This window comes from Lepidochelys kempii, chromosome 9 (genome assembly GCF_965140265.1).
Source record: "Lepidochelys kempii isolate rLepKem1 chromosome 9, rLepKem1.hap2, whole genome shotgun sequence".
Taxonomy (NCBI): domain Eukaryota; kingdom Metazoa; phylum Chordata; order Testudines; family Cheloniidae; genus Lepidochelys; species Lepidochelys kempii.
The window spans coordinates 22,358,295-22,378,579 of record NC_133264.1 but is presented as its reverse complement, the minus strand read 5'-3'; the positions used below and the strand labels follow the sequence as shown (position 1 = coordinate 22,378,579).

The 20,285-nt window shown below is 40.9% G+C and overlaps 1 protein-coding gene across 4 annotated transcripts in view; it reads right to left on the bottom strand.

Moving 5' to 3' along the window:
* Positions 1 to 20,027, bottom strand: part of LOC140917218 (caspase recruitment domain-containing protein 8-like) — a 39,546-nt gene extending 19,519 nt beyond the window's left edge. For 2 of the 4 annotated variants that reach the window (XM_073359534.1, XM_073359535.1), the window contains exons 1-2: positions 19,685 to 20,026; positions 4,993 to 5,024 (exon numbers count right to left, since the gene is read on the bottom strand). In XM_073359534.1, coding sequence (XP_073215635.1) covers positions 4,993 to 5,024; positions 19,685 to 19,722 — 70 coding nt within the window. In that variant the 5' untranslated portion in view covers positions 19,723 to 20,026. Of the gene's footprint in view, positions 1 to 4,992; positions 5,025 to 19,684 lie in introns of all 4 variants that reach the window. The other 2 variants (XM_073359537.1, XM_073359538.1) reach the window with 2 other exon arrangements.
* Positions 20,028 to 20,285: the final 258 nt, after the last annotated feature.

Genomic DNA, 20,285 nt, shown 5'->3' with positions numbered 1-20,285 from the left:
GGCTTTCCACGAGCCCTTAATTTAAAAACTGCTCTACGACCTTTTAAATTTTAAGTGCCAGCAATCTGGTTCCATTTTGGTTTAGGTGGAGCCCATCCTTCCTGTATAGGTTCCCCCTTTCCCTAAAGTTTTCCCAGTTCCTAATAAATCTAAACCCCTCCTCCCTACACCATCATCTCATCCATATATTGAGACATTGCAGATCTGCCTGTCTAACTGTCCCTGCATGTGGAACTGGAAGCATTTCAGAGAATTCTACCTTGAAAGTCCTGGACTTCAACCTCTTACCTAGCAGCCTAAATTTGGCCTCAAATTTTTCTGCGGCCTCTTACCTCTTACCTAGCAGCCTAAATTTGACCTCTCTCCTATCCTTCCCTATGTCATTGGTACCTGCATGTACCACGTCCACCGGCTCCTCCCCAGCACTACACATAAGTCTATCTAGATGTTTTGAGAGATCTGCCACCTCGGCGCCCTGCAGGCAAGTCACCATGTGGTCCTCCCAGTCATCGCAAACCCAGCTATTTATTTTTCTAATGATCAAATCCCCCATAACTATTACCTGTCTCTTCCTAATAACTGGAGTTCCCTCCCCTGGAGAGATGTCATCAGTGTGAGAGGATACCACAAAGTCATATGGAAGGAGGGTCCCTCTCAACTATGGGATCGTTTCCCTCTGCTCCAGTTGGATGTTCTCCTTCCCTGAGACTTTCATCCTCCTCAACAGCACGGAAGCTTTCAGACGGGGGTGGGACCGTTCTACTGCGTCCCAGAAAGTCTCATCTATGTACTTCTGTCTCCCTTAGCTCCTCCAGTTCAGCCACTCTGATCTCCAAACCCCATACTCGGTCTCCGAGGACCAGGAGCTCCTTGAACCGAACACACACATATGCCACCTGCCTATAGGGCACGTAATCATACATGCTGCATTGGGTGCAATAAATTGGATATCCCCCACTCTGTTGCTGGACTTCTGCCTGCATTCTCTTTTTACTCCTGCAGCTTGTTCCTTTGTTGATGTTTTGTTTTTATCAGGGGGTGTTTTTGGCTTTAAGTTTAAAGAATGTTAAGTGTATCTAGTCCCCACCCCACCCCCCGACTCTCCCTCTAAACTTCCTCACAAAACTCCTGTTAGCCGCTCCTGTTCGCTAGCTGGGTCGCAGCTGTGTGCTAATTGGGCTGCATGCGGGCCCGCGGGTTGAGAGCCGCTGGCCTAGACCTATAAACTATTACCACTAGGGGGCTGCATACTCAATAGCTTCTGCAGGCCAAACTCACGGCAGACACCATGGGCTCCTTGCACCCCTTTTCTTGCCCCCTCCCATCCCCTTCTATTTCAGGGAGTCCCTACCACTCTCCCCACTTATACCAAGGACTTTGTGTCCCCCACTCCTCCTTCCCCAATGGGCCAGAGGCTGTGTGACCCCCATTGCCTCCTCCCTCATGCCATGGCTACCAAGTTGAGTGTAGGACTTGCTTAGCTGGGCCAGTTATATTAGTCTTATTTGTTTTAGATGTCTTTTTTGCCATTATCTGGCAAAAACTTAAACCTCATGAAAGTTTCTGTCAACTTTATTATAAAATAGCACAACATTGCTCAGTTATTATAATTATTATAATTTATCATTTGTATTGTGGTAGCACCCAGGAGCACCAGTCATGGACCAGGACCATGGACAGTTAGGTGCAAAATTAAATACACACAAATTTATATTAAGATTCTTTAGTCTAAACACAAACTGTTTCCTCTTCAAAGATGAGAGAGAGAGAGAGAGAGTACCTGTCCATTTCTAAATGCGAATGGAAGTGTAAAAGTAGTGATTTCTTTATTTAGAAAATTATTATTAGTCTACATAATTCTCTGATTAACCTAGATCAAAACAAAACAAAAAAATCCCAAAACTTTGGTAAGACAGAGCTAGGATTGTAAATATATTATGAGAAGAAAGCCTGATTAGAATGTTATAGTGCTGGATCATATTAAAGAAGTTCTGTATTAAAATCACAAATGAGTTTGATTCCCCATAGTTTAAATTCCAGGGTATTACTAATTAAGAGGTCTCTTGGTTTTTGGTACTGTTTCTCTCCCTCTATGTGTTAAACTTGCAAGCTGCTAATTGCATTAGTACATTCTAAGACAGAGTCTGTTCTCAAAGCAATTCTTTGTAATAACAACTACTCGCACAGAGAGAGACTCAAAGCAATACTCTGAAATACAGAAACAGCATTCAGAGACTCCCCGCCCTTTTGTTGTATTAACAATTGTGATTAAAATAGAGATAGAGGATGTATGTGGATGGATGCTTGGTGTGGATAATAACTGAATGATCAGGGAGGTGCCAGCCTAAGAATCCAGTGTCCATCGGCTGAAGAAGGCGTCAAGTGGAAATAACCAGAGGACCCCCAGAGGGCAGACTGGAATCCACCCAACAGCCTCAAGAATGGGAGAACCAAAGAACAAGATAAGATCTAGCAGCACGGAGCCGTCAGGAATGTGCTATCTGCTGATTGATTCAGCAACAGCATGATGAAGCAATTCCCATAGACTGGCATAGGAAGAAATTCCTATAAAAATAGACTCTAAAAAGTGAGAACTTTGGGGGTCTGATTCTGCAAACCAACTTCCAGGAGCATCAGATGAGCATCTGACAAGACCCTGCTCCCTCCTCATGTCCAGGCCACCTGGCCAGTGGCTTGGCATGAGCAACTCTAAGGCTGGTAACTATGATAACAACCTTGCAGAACCTGTGTGTCTGTATGAATGAATGTGTGAATAAATATGAGATTGAATGGAATGTTATAACTATAACTAACTGCTTACTATGATTCTTTCTGTATTCACAATAAATGTGGTATTTTGCCTTTTTCCCTTTAATAAGATCCTGCTGGTTTTTATTTTATTATAAAAATAATCAGTGTTTGAAAACCCAAAAATGCTAAATTAAAGTTCCATAAATAACTTTAACTCTGATCCTGTATCAAATATGTATGGTTTACCAAGAGATGGGAATACATGATAGCATAATCTTACATGAAGTAGCCAAATATCCTGTTTTACCAAGACAATCCTGGTTTTTCAAATTATATCTTAGTATCCGAAGAACTTCTTCTGGTCCACCCAAAATGTTCTGGCTTTTCATTTCATCAGTCAAAATGCTCTGTTTTTTTTAATAACTACAAAATGTTTCTTCAATAATATGCTCTGTGTTTACCACGAACAGTATTCATTGTGATGAACAGTTTGGAGTTCAGACAAATGTTAAATGACTTTATGAAAATCAATCTTTTGCTCAAAATGGTTATTAATGACACTAGTCCAGTGTTTCATGATAAAGTTATTCATAACACCGGATTACTGAAAAACATCCTCCCACTTGAGAAATACATGTTGCTGCTGAGTTAAGAGCTGGCAGTAGCAACATCAGCACACATTAAAAAAGAGTGCACTTTTATAGGAGCTTTGTAACCCTATAAAATTGGTCATAAAAGTGTCCCAGTTTTTGTTTTGGAAAGTATGGCATCTTTCATCCTATGGAGTGGTGTGTGTTTAAAGGAGGCAATGTGGGCACACATCATGCCTCTTTTGTTACAGCATCTAGCCATAACCGGATCAGATGGCTCATGATATTTGGGGAGAGTAAACCTATGGCTGAATTACTGACATGATTTGACAGTAAATTCCTATTTCCTTCTCTCCCAGACTCCATAGCTTAGTAATTAATTATGCTGCTGTCCTTGTTATTCTAACTCAACCTATTATTTTTTCCTCTCATAAAGATAATTTGGCTCAAGGAACAACTAAAAACAATCAAGAAGTTAAAAGCTTGCATTTGTGACTTTAGTTATTTTGAGACTTTCTCTTAGTTCTCCAGGAAACAGAGAATTTCGCTGCTGTCTTCAATTTACCCTTGTAAATTCATACTTATTGAACTAACTTCACTCTCCTTTTAAAGACTTCTTCACTATTGAATATACCCTTCAAAATTCTGCCTATCCAGTGGCTTAAGGAAAGCATAACATTATGCCACCAGAAAATATGAGGTTTGTAACCAGTAGCAAATTTGGGGCTCTCAATTCTAGGTGCTGAAGATCAGTGAGAAGCAGCAGTGACATATTACAGCTGCAGGAGAGAGAGGAAAGGTTGTGGTCATCCACTCTGTCACCATGCCTGCTACTAGTGTACAGGGAAGGTGATGCATAATCACCTAGAATCATTCTGGAAGAGGTCACTCACTCTTCTTTCATAGCCAGACAACTTGTGCCACGACAGCAGAATTACTGATTCCCCTACTCATTACCATAGTACATCCAAAAAAGAGAGGAAGCTATTCAGAGATTCCAAGCCCAGAAGGGACCATTGTGATCATCTAGTCTGACTTCCTGTATAACATAGGCCATAGAACTGGGCTATATGGGGGGTAAAATGAAGATGTGCATTAAACAAAGGAACTTAGTTCACACTGGGGTTATTAAGAGCATACAAGAATTTAGATGTATAAGAGCATCTGTATAGATCATCCTGTCTTTATTGTAGCTATCATAATTTCAAGCAATATCTGTCATAGTTTCTTTTTACACATTTACTGTAACTGAAATTGTAAGGGCACTATAGGTCAAATTCAGCCATACCTTATCTCACACAAAACACCCACTAACTGCAGTATTTGGCATTATATGAATAATCCATGCTTTAAATGTGATACACAGAAGTTAGTCAAAGCCATCATACTGAATTATAAATGCATGATTACCTTTCCTCTAATCATGATATTTTATACATTTATAAATAACATGAAAGGAATATATGACGGATCTGAGAAAAATATAAATGACAGAAAACAAACAAAACCCCACAAATTTTTATTCATGAGACTAATGGGATACAAAATAAATGTAGTTTGGTTAATCAGATTGAGATTCAAGTTCAACAGAGTTGATAATCCAATAACAAATCCATTTGAAACTATTGTATATTTTGAAAAGTTACTGTACCTTTTGCTTCTATAGAGGAAACATCATCACTACTGGAAGACAAAACGATTGGTATGTCAGTAATATATGTTTACATTTTGCCATATTCTGTTACTACAACCAACAAGTGACCAGTCTACAACATGGTATTTAATAAGAAATATTTTTAAGTGTAAACCCAAAAATCAAAATGAAAAATAACTAGCTAAATACCCTGAAAATCTGAAGAGTAATTCTGATGTAGGGCTTGATCCTACACACCCTTACAGAATAGTTTAGCCTCCTCTGGGCTGCAAAACTTTGTTCTAATTCTGGTCGTGGGCTTGGTGTCGGGTGGCTGGGTAGTGTTTAGTGCCCTGTGACATAAGATTTGATGATCTGGTGGTCCCGTAATGACTCTGTGCGTAGTCTCACTGGGGAAATGCTTTCATAAGTAAAGTCTATTCTTGTGAGAAAGGATTTGCAGGATCAGACATAAAGACAGTAGAAAGAACAACTAGTTTAGGTGTTGACTATTATGAAGAGAAAAAAGTATAAAGGATTATTAAGTAACCCAATCCATGTCAAAAATACTTCAGTGCTTTAATAATAACTTTCATAGTATAAAATTTTTCTTTAAAAATTTATTTTTACTGAAACATTATGAATCTGCGTACAAAATGGCAGAATGTAGCTATCTTATAATATAATCAGAAAAGCCAAGTCAGAACACAATGTCATTATTTGTTGGGGTATCCAAAGGACAGCAAATGTATTATAAAAACTAAGATCCCCAATCCTGCAAACACTCAAACACATGTTTAACCTTAAGCACATGAGTACGCCCATTAACTTCAACAGAACGACTCACTTACCTTCAATTAAACTATTTAAGCATGAGCACAAGAGTCTGCAGGTCCAGGGTTTAAGACACATGAGCAACTTTATGCATGTGAGTAGACTCACTAAACTCATTTTAAGTACTCTCACATATAAAGTTAGAGAGACAAGGTGGCTGAGGTAATATCTTTTATTGGACCAACTTCTCTTGGTAAAAGAGACAAGCTTTCAAGCTTACACAGAGATATTATCTCACCAACCTTGTCTCTCTAATATCCTGGAACCAACATGGCTACAACACTGCAAACAACATATCAAGCTATTCATATGCATGAGTGTTTGCAGTATCAGAGTCTAAAGCTATGTTACCTTTTCAATGCTTTATTTGGTATCCATATTTCTACATCCAAGTAAGTTCAAAATACATTAAAATCACATGAAATTTAATGAAATGATGAAGACCATTTAAAAGTACAAACATTTTTGAAGTGTTTGTTTCAAGCTCCTTAAAAGAAGAACAAGTAGCACTTCCCCATTATGCAACTCAATGCACTATAGTCCTGACTTTCAATGTGTATCCTATCAAAAACCTGGGGTGAAATTCTGGCCCCACTGAAATTAGTGGCAAAACTCTCACAAGGCCTCTCTTTTGCTCAGACTTCCAATTATATGAAAATACGTAATATGGACGTATTAGATGAGGATAAAAACTCAATTTTATGTGTAATCTAAGAAACCAAGGCAAAAAAATTTTTAAGTGACTAGTCATGTAAAGTGTCTGAATTTGTGTATGTTCAATCCAACATACCGCAGAAGGGCATGATTTTGCACTTTCTGAAAACCAGGACCATTTATGGTGTCTCAAGTTGAGTTGGGCCAGATCTCTGAAGATGAAAAGCCAGTGAATGAATCTATTGCGCAACACAGCGATTCAAAATGTAAGAAAATACAAGGCAATACTAATATCTGGCAACCCAGTGCCAAACTATATAATCATCATCAAATTCTCCTCCCAGTAACACTAATACAATGCTCCTAATACCACTGTGAGGAAAACCTTTCATCTAGGCATAACATTCTGGCATAAACTAAATCCTCACTGTAATCAGACAGATTGATGGTCTGAAGTTCATTTTTATTCTCTTTTTCTTTATACTTACCACATTTTCTTTCCTTTAATTTCAACCACTAATTAGATCTTCTTGATCTTATTACACATTATCAAAACAACAGGTGTTTTAATTTCCATATTCACACCTAATTAACTTGACAATCTGCCTTTTTCCTATTGTTTTCTTATACTATTCATCAATAACATATGAATTATCATTAACACTATTTAACACCTTGTTCATAAACCTACTCTACTGTATAATTTCTTTTCATTAATGCCTTGTATCACTTCAGTCCAAGCTACGTTAGTATCTCTTCCTCAGTTTCTGGAGTGGTAAGGAAATAAAGGAAGGGAAGGCAATATAAAGAGAGCCTTGATGTCTTGAACTGTTGTTTCCTTTGATAGCACTTACCTAAGTTTTGTAATGTGGTGCCATTTTATTTTTATCTTTTTACAATCACTGCTTGCAACATAGCTCAGTAACAGAACTGGTCAATTTTTTACATTTGAAAATAGCTTTGAAGAATGGCCTATTTTTCAAAAAGAAAATTTTCATGAAAAATTTGCATTTTGTTTGAAATTTTTCAGGTTTTGATTTTTCATTTTCCTTCTTTCCCCTTTCCCTTGTTGCGTTCCTTATTCTATTTTTTCACTATAAATAAAAAATGGGGAGTAGAAGAAAAAGGGGGAAAAGAAGGAGAGAAATAGGTTGAGGGAAACAAGAAACCAAACCCACATTTTTTCAGGGAAAATGTCAAAACAAAGAATTTTTTAAAAATTGCAAAAAACAATTAATATTTTTGACCAGCTGTACCCTATATATTTAAAAGAGTAAGACATACAAAAGCAAACTGATGTATTAACACTATGAAAACAGTACTGTACGGGGCACTGGTTTGTTCACAGTGTGCCTCACAGTGAATTCTGTGTTCAAATATCAGAGAAACATACAATCACACTGGCTCCCTTATAGATAGTGCTACAGCATGAAACAACTCTCTGATTATGCAAATTTAAGACTGAAAAACCTCAACAGTGTTCCGTTAATTCTGAGAGTCAGTGTTCAAACTGAAGTAGAGTATACACAGATTTCCCTGCCCCAATGTGTTCATTAAGCTCTCTGCGTTCTGCTAACCAATACCTGCCAGTGTTGATTTTTAGGCTTGGCTCATTAAGATATTTTGGAAGAACAATTGTGTTGCTTTTGTTATTGCACCAAATGACAAATATTATCAACAACTGTTAAGAAACCCCGAACTCACATGTGGGCCTGATTCCATGCTGCAAATCACAAGGAGCAAATCAATGAACAAGTGCTTGCACAAGGCTATCATGCCTGTGTGTGTGATTGGGATGTTTCAAGGTCCAAGCAGAGAGACTCCATTTATGGTGTACCCCAAAATTATCTATCACACATCAGTTTCTTACCCTCCAGACCCAGAGTACCTGCCCTGATGCAGGGAAGTCTGAAACTCCTGCATTTCCCTCCACAACTGGTTGAGATAAACCAAATCTTCAGTTATAGGGGATCTGGTGAAGGATGTGTCCAATCCTTGCACTTATTCTAAATACTTTTACAGCTACAGAGTCATCAATCTTATAGCTTTGCACAGTTGTCTTAACAGCTGGTACTGGCCTTGGGATCCCCTTATAGCTTCAAAAGCAATTTGTCTAACTGTCAAATACACTTGACGGACCTTGACACAGGATTCCCTAACACTATAGACTTGGCAGCCTTGCTCAGCTCGTCTTGTGACATAGGTAGAGCCTTGTGAAACTATTTTTTTTTTATAAATTTTTGTTTTATTTTGGGGGGATTTTTTTTGTCCTTGTGTAACCCACACACCTCGTGAGTGTGGTGTTCTGTCCCATCTAGTGGCACCGAGACTACTTAAAAAGAGAGATAAAATGAGTCTGCTGTACAGCCTTAGCTAACAAGCATTGGCTTTTAGTTCATGAGGTAGATTCTCATGCACTAAGCTCCAGAGGTTCCAGGTTCAATCCTGCCTGCCAATGACTGGGGTCTGTCGGTGTTACACTTATGTTTTACTCATTTTATCCACTCAGGAACTCGCCCTGCTGCGGGGTGACTTTTTTGCTTGTTTTCCTTTTATACGTTGTTTTTTGTTTTATTTAGTGTTACTGAATATTTGCAAAAAACATGGAGCTCTAGACATGGGTGTACATCACAAAGCTTTCTTGGAATTTGTTTTTTAAGCTGTTATAGTTGGAAGATTAGCTTTCCAGCATTTGCGGTCTGATCCAATTCCTAGTAAAGTCAATAGGAGTTCCAAAACTCCCAACACAGTCAATATGAGTCTCTCCATTGACTTCAGGGGGAGTTGGATCAGGTCCTTGGTATATTTTTTTAAACTAAGTACTGATAAAGTAACTAGAGGTGGGTGGGAAATGGTTTTCTCAAGCTGTGAGAATGTTCTGGATTTTGAAAAAAATTTCTGTCACAATCAGAATGAAATGTCACAATCTCAAAAATTTTCACAAATCAATAGTCCAAAAAGAAATTTCTGATCAGGTCAAATCAAAATGTTTCATTTCAGTTCTAACCTTTCTCTATTTTTAACCTTTTTTAAAAAAAATATAAATGTAAAATCAAAAGTCACTTCAAAGGAAAAAATGAAACTTTTCAAAAATGTCAAAACAATGTTTCAACAATTCCAAATGTTTGATACTCAATTTTTTTTAATCCGGTGATTTGTCAAAACCAACCCTTTCCCAGAAACAGTTTTGGTTTCAATGAATTAGCATTTTCCTACAAAAAATGTTTCTGCTGAAAATTCCTTACTCCCTGTAAAAGTAACCTCCTAAATATAACAGTCAAAGTGCTTTTTCAGGCACAAGAGCTATGCACAGACTTATATCTCAAGTTGCAGAGCACTATACCCCTTTTACTAATTATTCTACTTGAACTCTACTGGGAATCCATGCAAATCAACTACAGGAGAAGACAAAAAGCACAAAAATCCATGCAGAGCAACTAGAGGAGTCAGAAAGCATGAGACAATGGAAGGAATTAAGATTTTGGTTTCAAGGAGAAAGACCTCAAGGTAAAACTGGCCTGCCAAATTTGTTCCATCTTCTCCCTCGTGCGTCACTACCTTTTACTACCCTGCACTTTATAGATATGCCCACTGAAAGCAATCAACATACTCTCTTCTTGTAATAATATCATGTGGTATGTGGGTAGGTTGAAACATCATTTTTTGCTGGATCAGTAATAAAACAATGCCAGTTTAGCTACCAAAAAACCCACCAACTCTAATTTAACCAGCTAATTTAAGAATATCACTACCAGTCATCCTATAATGTGTCAAGACAGAATTTACCTCTTATATGATTAAATTATTCCCAGCAGTAATAACATGAAATTTAAATATGTTGCTATATATCTGATTACTTGCAGGATCTATTTTTTATTAATTACACAAATGTGTTTAGATTACTTCTATGTTCCTTCTACACTCTTCACATACTAAAGAGGGAGGACAGATTTAAAGCTGCTGATCACAAATATCTCAATCACAATATATAATTAATCAGACCAATTCTTAAACAATTTTTGTCTAAGTAAGGAGTAAAAATCAGGCTCTTGTAATTAAGTTACACATATCCCTTAATGTTGTAGAGATAAGATTAAAAATTAACAAGGTCTATTAATGTACAACCAGATAGTACAATATGCCTTTATGCCACTTTCTGTTTGCAGCCAATTTTGGTATATGCCAGTTACTATTTATAGTTATTGGTAGGCATTAAAAACAGTGCATCGCTATATATACAATTGCTAGCTGTTCCTTCTCAATTGTAACTTGTCTTCTCAAAAAAACAAATGTAGGCTTCTTCCAGTCATTGGGGTTTTTGGAAAATTGCATCAACATACAAAATGTAAACCTTATTACTCAAAGCATGCCTCATACATATATGTATGATATGCCTCTGTAATGCAAATGTGTGCAATATTTTGTGTTATACTCAGAGTGCAAGAAACTGAGAAACTAAAATGATGGACCAACTATTTTTAAGATAACTATAAGTAAAGAGAAGTTCAATTTGTGCTGAACTTATTAAAAATCCACATCCTATCCGATATAATCAATATCATAATGGATACTGATATCTTTAAAAAGCAAGGGACAATCTAAACCACAGGCTCTCCTCCTTCCTCAGTTACTGCTGCCAGGGACTTTCTGCTTTGTTGCAGTAGTCGTCCATGAAAGAGAATACTGTTTTCCAGGGGCCGTTTTTTTTTCTAAGTATTTAGACAGTGCAGTAGGAACCATACTTGCAATGCTGTCTTTTAATTGTTAGTTAAGAAGATAATCAAAATGCCACCCTGTCACTAAAACAACTACTTTACTGGTGCAGAAAAAACAAAGACACAGTTCCTGAGAAGAGTGCAAAAAAGAGTGCTAGCCCAAGAGAGCAAAAAGCCTGAGGCAGCAGCTGGAATGGAGTATGCAATTCAGATTTTCAATTCAATTTTCCAAGGTATTACCATTGTTTAAAAAAACCACACTATTATTAATTATTATTATTATTATTATTAAATATTTGTTTATTGGTAGTAATAGCAGCTGTAGTAGTGAGCATTTATACAGCACCACAAAAAGAGGTGGTAACTGAAGCCACGGAAGGAGAGAAGGCTTTGGGAAAAAACAAAGGGAAAGAGAAGAAGGGGACTGAGAACAAAGCCTGGGCCTGTTAATTGCCGCAGATGTCTCTGACCCTTTTCAACCTGTGTTTAAGCCAATGTATGGCTCGGAGATTGTGCACCACTGAAACCAGCACAATCTCCTTCCAGCAATGCACAAAGATGAGACACCCACATGACTCTTCCAGATCTGTTCGCTGACTTTAATACTTCTAGCCATGAGGTAGTGTTGATGCATTTGCAGATGTTGGCAAGGCTAAATGGAGTTGCTTTTAAGGGACTCTATTCATTTCTCTTTGCAACGACTGTTTTTACAAGATGACTGTTCATCAGCCTCAGGTACTCTCATTTATAGGGTTCAACAAAGGTCTATGTTGTCATCTCTCCATTCTACAGTTCACCCTAAGATGCTGCTGGGGAAAGAGTGAGATATTTAGGTTGCTGTATCCATCAATACACAGATGACACAGAGCTCCATGTGTTTCTCTTGTCAAAACCAGGCCATTTAGTAACTCAGCTTTCCCAGTGTCCAGTTGAGATGAGAGCACAAGCCTGTTCTGGAGAATTCAGGAAACATTTAGAGAAAATGGCAGATTTAATATTAATGTGTCGCTTCTACTATCACTGAAGTTCACAGTTCAGAAATTTTACTGGATTTTGAGCTGCTTTTGGACATCCAAATAATAATGGCAGTCCTGTTGTTTTTTTCCATTGACTTCATTTGCCAAGGAATTCCTCCTGGAACTAGCTAGCCATTATCTACCTAGCCACTAACACCCATGTTTTTGTCTCACAGAGATTGCATTATTGCAAAGCACTCTACAGAGGACTCCACATGAATAACATTTGGAAAATTCAGGTAGTGCAGAATGCAGTTGCTTGCTTACTCAGAGGTGTTTCATGAAAAGAGATCACACCTATGCTCTGGATATTTCACTGGCTCCCAACTCATTTCTGTGTACAATTTAAAGTGTTGGTATTGACCTATGAGTCTTTTATGGTTTCATTCCTAAGTATCTAAAAGCCAATAGGACTTAATTGCTTTAACTTGCAGCTGAGATCAACTGCATATCATTTGCTGAAGATCCCTAGAATTACTAGCTTAAGTTGGTGACAGGGTATTCTCAACAGAGGGCCCTCAACTCTGTAATTCACTTCCCCCTTTGGTCTGGCAAAGCCCACATTTTTTAACCTGCCAGATCAACTGCAAGAATCACCTAATCACTCAAGGCTTTCCTGAGGAGAGTAGGTTAAGCAGGGGAAGACAGTCTTTTAATGTAATTTTTTGACATATTCTTAATATAGATTACTATTGTTATTAATCTCATATAGTAAGGGTGTTTATGTTACGTGTCAGGTTAGCCACACAGAGACAGAGGCCAAATGGACACTAGCAACAACAACTTAACTGTAAAAAAAAAAAAAAAAAAAGCACATTGTCTCCAGCACTAGGGAAAGATGTGCTGCAGTATTCTTCACACAAAACCACCCATTGACTAAACATTGTAATGCAATTTCAACTTTCCAACTCTCTCCCTTTTAATTTTTCTTTTCTGCATTTTAACAATTTTAAAAACAGAAAACTATTTTTTTCAAACTAACTTTAAATCTAAACAAATTTTGCTCTGTTACTCATCCCTAAATCATACTGTTTGTTTAACTATGCAGCCAGAACAGGTAACAAGGTGGTGACTAGTCTGCCTTTTGTTTGCAACAGCTTTCTCTGGGAGGGGTGGAACAGGTGAATCTTCTGCTCCTGGTACTGCATCTGCAATTTGTAGTTTGCTCAGTTTTGATTGTTGAATCAATGAACTGAGGAGATTGACGGTTTTGTTGAAAGCCCCACTGTCTATCTCAACAGTGTATGATCTGGGTGTAATGCTTCCAGACCAGGCCCCAGCTCATGCCAAGACCCCAAGGCCTCACTGAACACTGACAAAGGCATAGCTGAAAACCAGTCTGGCTTAGCTGTGGGTTAATACAGTTAAAACAGATATTAGTGTTATAAGAATGTGTTTAGACTTTATGAAATCCTTATAGGATGGTGCATGCATTAATCCTACTTATAATATCTGTATCCCACAGTATAAAGTTATATTGAGTGTCTGTATTGTAAACCTCTGTAACTGTGTAACTCACCAAACAGGAAACGAAGCATTAATTAAAGTAAAGTGCTCATGCTGCACACAAGATGGCCCACTGAAGGCTAATGAGACATTGCGTAGCATCAAAGGACAGAGACCTAGTCAATGGCATTCCTAACTCAGTTCAGGAAGCGGAGGCATGTGCATAAACTCATCCCAGCAGCTTGGCTTTTGAGGTGAAGGGGATAAAGATCCATGACAAGGAGAAATGGGGTCTCTTTATGCTGTCTCGACTCTGAGGGCAAAGATTCCTAAACATAAGCAAGAGATCTCCATGCTGCTTGGCAGGGGTCAGCCCTAGGACATATAGAGCCGCTTATTATACAAGTTTGTATTACCTTTCAAAATCTGAGACTGCAACTCATTTGTGTGTATGTTTCCTGTTTTAATCCTGTAAACAACTCATTTCTTTTTCCTAGTTAATAAACTTTAGATTATTACAGGACTGGCTATAGGCATTGTAACTGGTTTGAGATATGAGTATAATTCATCTGGGATAAGTGACTGGTTCTTTCTGTTGATAAGGGTAGAAGTTTCCTGTCAGTTATCAATTTAAACGAACTCAATCCACAAAGATATCTGTAGAAGTTCTTATATGCCCAGACATTTGCCAAGCACTCCTTTTAAAACTGTGCATATTCTTTTTCTGTTTGTAAGTGCACGAGAGCAGAATGCACCACCAAGGCCATAGCTACTGGAACCAGCACAAACTATTGAGAGTTTGTTTACATCGTAGAACATTAAAAGTAGAGCAGTTGAGATCACCTCTTTTACCTTTTTGAAGGAAGTCTCCTGATTTTGTACCCATAGCCAGGATGTATTGGACCTTAATATTTTATCAGAGGTTTTGTCACTGTAGAAAGATATTGCAGGTATCAGGCAAGGTAATTTACCATCCCCAGCATGTATCTCAGTTCTGGTACATTCAATTCTCTAACTGCTTTTACTTTCTCAAGGGTAGACTAATTCCATCTTTGGTTACTGTCTGTCCCAAAAATTCAATTTGACATAGGTGGAAAACACACTTCTCTTTATTTAGCTTGAGTATAGACTCACTGATTAAGCTCAGAACTTTATTGAGGGTTTTGCTATGTTCTCCCATTGATGACCTGTATACTAAAATGTCATCCCTAAAAATGACAACCCCATTTATGTTCTTAAGCAGCTCTGCCATCTTTCTTTGCAAAATTTCAGGAGCGCTGGTAATCACAAAAGGTAATCTTTGAAAGCAAAATCTCCCAAAGAGCATAATGAATGTAGTCAGTTTAGCACTCTCTTTGGCTAAAGGAATTTGCCAGAAACCACTTGAGGCATCTAGCTTGGAGAATACAGTAGCTCCTGCCACTTTAGGGAGGAATTCTTCTAGTACTGGGAGGATATATTTTTCTATCACTACTGATTCATTAAGTCTTTTATGATCCACACAGATTTGTATATTCCCATTTTAACTCATAACAGGTACTATCAGTGTATACTATGCAGTGGGCTCAGCAATTTTCTCAATTATATCATTCTTTTCCATTCTCTTTAACTAGTTTCTACTTTATGAAGTAATGGGATAGAAATTATGCAGGGCATATGTATGCTATATGGTTCAGCACTGTCTCTTAAGATGATTTCTACTGGATCTCCTTTTAAAAGTCCAATATCACCAAATATTCCATCAATTTCTTCCACTTTTCTCACTAGACCCATCATGGCAACCACACTAAGAGTATGCAAAAATGAAAGGAGTACTTGTGGCACCTTAGAGACTAACAAATTTATTTAAGCATAAGCTTTCGTGAGCTACAGCTCACTTCACGATGAAGTGAGTTGTAGCTCACGAAAGCTTATGCTCAAATAAATTTGTTAGTCTCTAAGGTGCCACAAGTACTCCTTTCCTTTTTGTGGATAAAGACTAACATGGCTGCTACTCTGAAACCTGTCACTAAGAGTATGGAGATTGTCAGCCTCCAATACTCTAATCACATATACATTAAAATTAAAGCTTTTGTCTTTGTCTATTGTTTCTGAGGAAAATTGTCCAATGCAATTCAAAATACCTCTGGGGCTATTTAGGCCAGCATCTGCTCTTTTCAGCTCCATGACTGTAAGTCCCTTCTGATATGACTGTTACAGCTGCATCCGAATCTATTTGAAAATGAAGAGTCTTTCCACAAATATTCAGTTTCATCCTCCAGGCAGGCTCATTACACATGATTGATCCAAGACAAAATGGCTCTTGATTCACAAGGTATGTCTACACAGCACAGTGAGTCTCAAAGCCTGGGTTGACGGACTCAGGTTTGCAGACTCTCACTACAGCAGTAAAAACAGCTGTGCAGAAGTTCTGGATCAGGATTAAGCTTGGACTCTGAAACCCACCCACCCTCTAGGCTTCAGCCCAAGCCCAAACATCTACGTGGGCAATTCTCAAACTGTGGGTCAGGACCTCAAAGTGGGTCATGACCCCATTTAAAGGGGTTGCCAGGGCCAGCATTAGACTTGCTGGGACCCGGGGCTGAAGCTTCTACCTCCACTCGGGGTGGCGGGGTTTGGGCTGCAGCTCCCACTCTCCCCACCCAGGGCTGAGGGGTTTGGGCTCTGCCACCCCCGCCCCTCTCCCCCGGGTCATGTAGTAACTTTGTTGTCAGAAGGAGGTTGCGGTGCAATAAGTTTGAGAACCCCTGATCTACCCAGCTATTTTTAGTGCCATAGCATGGGCCCTGCAAACCCAAGTCTGTCAACCTGGGCTCTGAGACTCACTGATGCTCACCATGTAGATGTACCCTCAGCAGTCACTTCCCATACTCCCTTTATGTGGCAGACAGTGGCAAAATGCCCAGTTTTTCTGGATTTACAGCATTTGGCTGCTTTAGCAGAGCAATCACCTCTTGGACTGTGATCTTTTCCACATCTTGTGCATCTCATCTGAAAAGCGTTAGATTTTGCCTGGGGCTTACCCCACATTGCTTTAAGAACTTATTACACTTTCTTTTTGCAACTGTGTTATATCTCCTATAGTGATTCTGTTTGTAAGTCACTTCCTCTAGGTTACTTTCTGGTGGCCACTGGTCTCTATTTTGATTTTTAATCATTTCCAGATGTCTTGCCATTTCTATTGCTGTGTGAAGGGTTAAATCTCTCTTCACTTACAGTTTCTCTGAAAGTCCCTGATCTAAAATGCCAATCACTGCTGTCTCTATCGTTCTCTTCGCTTTTTGTCTTCAAAGTCACAGTTCTCTGACATGCCATACAAGCCTCTCATAAAAGAATCCAGACTCCTCACATTTTTGGACATGCTGGTAGAAACATGCTCACTCATAAATCACATTACAGTGAGGTATAAAAAGCTCATAAACTTAGCCAGCAGCACAGCATAATTGTTCTTGTGGGTCTTCTCTCCAAAGGCAAAGGACTTAAAGATATGTTCAGCTTTCCTGCCCATGGCCATAGACTACAGAACTATATCGCACCTCTCCACTCTTCTCGTGGAGTTTAGTTGTGATGCGGAAACATGCAAATTGTTCCTTCCAATCAGGCCAGTCTGATGGTCTGTTGAAACTGAAGCTCTCTGGTGCATGGAACTTTGGCAGTTTGACAAAATTCTGCAGTGTCTATTGTTTGTCTTCTGACACCGTGTCAGGTTAGTCACGCAGAGGCAAAATGGACATTAGCAATAATAACTTTACTGTAAAAAAAGGATTGTAGACTGTCCTCAGCATTCTTCACACCGCATCACTACACATTATAATGGAATTTAAACTTTCCATCACAACATGCAAGTAGATAACTCAGAAAAATAAAGGGCAGGATCAATGTAAAATTTGATACATGAGTATTTTATTGAAAATGTGTCAATGCCCATAACATTGCAACTGGCCTCCAAGTCTTTTCTCAAAGTAACTCAGTAAAAACGTTCAAATAAGTACAAATAAACATTTTTATGTAATAAGCAGCTTTCAAACTTTAAACTCTAAGTTATTTCTGTAGTGGATATAAACAGGTAAATGAGGCTGTAGAATTGACTTTAGTTTTATCCTCACACTAAGCAGAAAAGTGCCAGAACATGGATTGCTGACACTTTCTGCTTGCACTTTTATTAGCAAAGAAGTTGCTGTTAGATAAATCCTGAGAGCCCAGAGAGGCTATATAGTCAGTGGTGGCCTTTCTCATCTCAAGATGCCACAAGACCCACTATTTTCATTCCCTTCCTGCCTCTCCTCTCTCATCCAGGCCTGTGTTTGGAATTCAGCAGATCAGGACTACTTCCTGCTACTTCTGCTTATCTGATGCGATGGGTACAAATAACCTGGGCAATAAATACTGGGCATTTAGCTACAAACATTAGTAGTTCCCCAGCAGTTCCTATACTTACCTTGATTCTTTAATAGAAGGTAAAACTGTTTCTTCCTAGGACTCTCAAGGTGGTCAATGGGGTTTTCACATTTTGCTACCCATCAGCTACTACTGACATACATTCGAGACTCTGAACATTGGTTTTACTAAATAAGATCTAATCATCAATTGGAAAGTTTCCATTCTTTGCTTTTTTATTTTCTCCCCACCTCCTTTCAGTTGAACAGTAATATGTACAGTAATATGCCCCAGTGAAAAAGAAAAAATTGAGATGCAACTTGATAATGGATTGTTACCCAAGACCAGCCATTTACTATCTAGAGGAAAAGGATTTTAAGACCTTATTATGGGGCAACCTCATGTATCTCAGTGTGCGCAATAAATGAACCAGAGGATTGTTATTCTGAACCTGGCTGCTACTAGAACAGAAAGTGAAACCGTTTTGCAGATAAACTGTGTTTTAGGCTTTGCAGGCAAAGCCAAATGTTTATGCACTCATTTTCATGTTTTTTCAAGAATTTTTCTGTGAATGTTTTCTTTAAATCAGAAAATGAAAAATAAATATTTAGATCAGAAACTTCATCCGGTTCTGCACTTCATCTCAGAAGATAAAGATGTGAATTTCTGAAAAAATTAACTTCGAGAAAATGAAGTAGAAGTGCCTGTCCCCGTCCTCCACCCCGTGTTATTATATCTAAGATCCATCGCTTTAGGATCTGAGCATCCATCTTGCAATAAGGAGTGTATCTGTCTCCTCTAGTAGGGAAGTGCAATTATCCCCATTTTACACATGGGAAACTGAGGCAAAGGGTATATTAAATGACCTGCCCAAAATCATAGGGGAAATCTTGGGCGGAGGGGGAGGCAGTTCCCTGTGGGATGCAAGCCGTGGCTATGGGCAGGCAGGCCGGGCCCAGGCGCAGTACCTGCCACCAGCCCCTTCCTTCCACTCGCGGTAGCCTCGAGCAGGGCTTGTCCATCTCTCCCTTGCAGGCTGGTACCCGAGACGGGTGGAGGCATCGCTCTGTCTCGAGGCCTCCACTTCCCCCTCCGCCAGCTTCCCGGGGTTGCAGTGGAGGAGGGAGCTAGTCACCGTCCGCCCGGGCACCGCCCCCCCCGGGAGCTCAGCGTGCGTGGCCTCCCCGGCCCGTGCCCTGCAATGGCGCCCTTTGTTGTCCCCGTGCGGCGGCCGCCCCCCCGCCCCATCCTATCCCGGCGGCCGCCCGGGCTTCCCGCGCACCGGCCCGACTCAGCCGCCTCCCCCTGCGGCAGAGGCCGCCCAGGCCCGGAGAGCGCGGCGCTTTGTCCCTGGTACCCAGGCTCCTGCCCCAGATTCCCGCGGCCGGGAGCAGCAGGGCTGCCCGTCCCCAGGCAGCCAGACGCGCCCCGCCACCGCCCCCCCGCACGCCCAGCCCCAGGACCCAGCTGCACCCCCCGGACCCCGCTGCACGCCCAGGACCCCGCCGCACGCCCAGGACCCCGCCGCACGCCCTGGACCCCCCGCTGCACCGCGCGCCCTGGACCCCGCCGCACGCCCTGGACCCCCCGCTGCACCGCGCGCCCTGGACCCCCCGCTGCACGCCCAGGACCCCGCTGCACGCCCAGCCCCAGGACCCGCCTGCTCACCTGCCCTGCACATCCTGACACTCCTGGCCGCTCGTCATCGTGGCCGGGCCCGGGCAGCAGCGGGCGCGAACAGCTCGCCCAGGCTGTCGAGGCTGCAGCGACGGGCGCCGCGCGGCTGCACGCCTCAGCGCGGGAGAGGTGGGGGGAGGATGGGGAAAAAAACAACAGAAGCCTCCGGTGGGGAAGCGGCCGGGTCCCCTACCGCGGGGAACGCGCCTGCGCCGCCGGGCTGCTGCTCCTGCGGCAGGGACCCGGCGCCTCCCGCCCGCAGCGCCGCGGGAGAAGGAAGAGCGGCTGCAGTCGGAGACTGGCCAGGGCCCCGGAGGCGGGGGAATCCCCGCAAAGGAGATGGCAGCACCAGCAGGAGGGAGCCGCTGAGCAGAAGCGCATCCACCGGCAAACGCAGGGCAGAGCCCAGTGTCACAGCTCCTGGTGCCCCATCGCCCCTGCGCTGTCCGGGGCAGGGAGCAGCCATCCCAGCAGGGCTGGCCAGCACCTACAGGGCTAGGACTCAACAAGTCAGGGTTCTGGTCCCGGCACTGCGTGCGGGGAGACCTCGGGCAAGTCGCCTCTCTTTGCTTCAGTTTCCCTATCTGTGGAC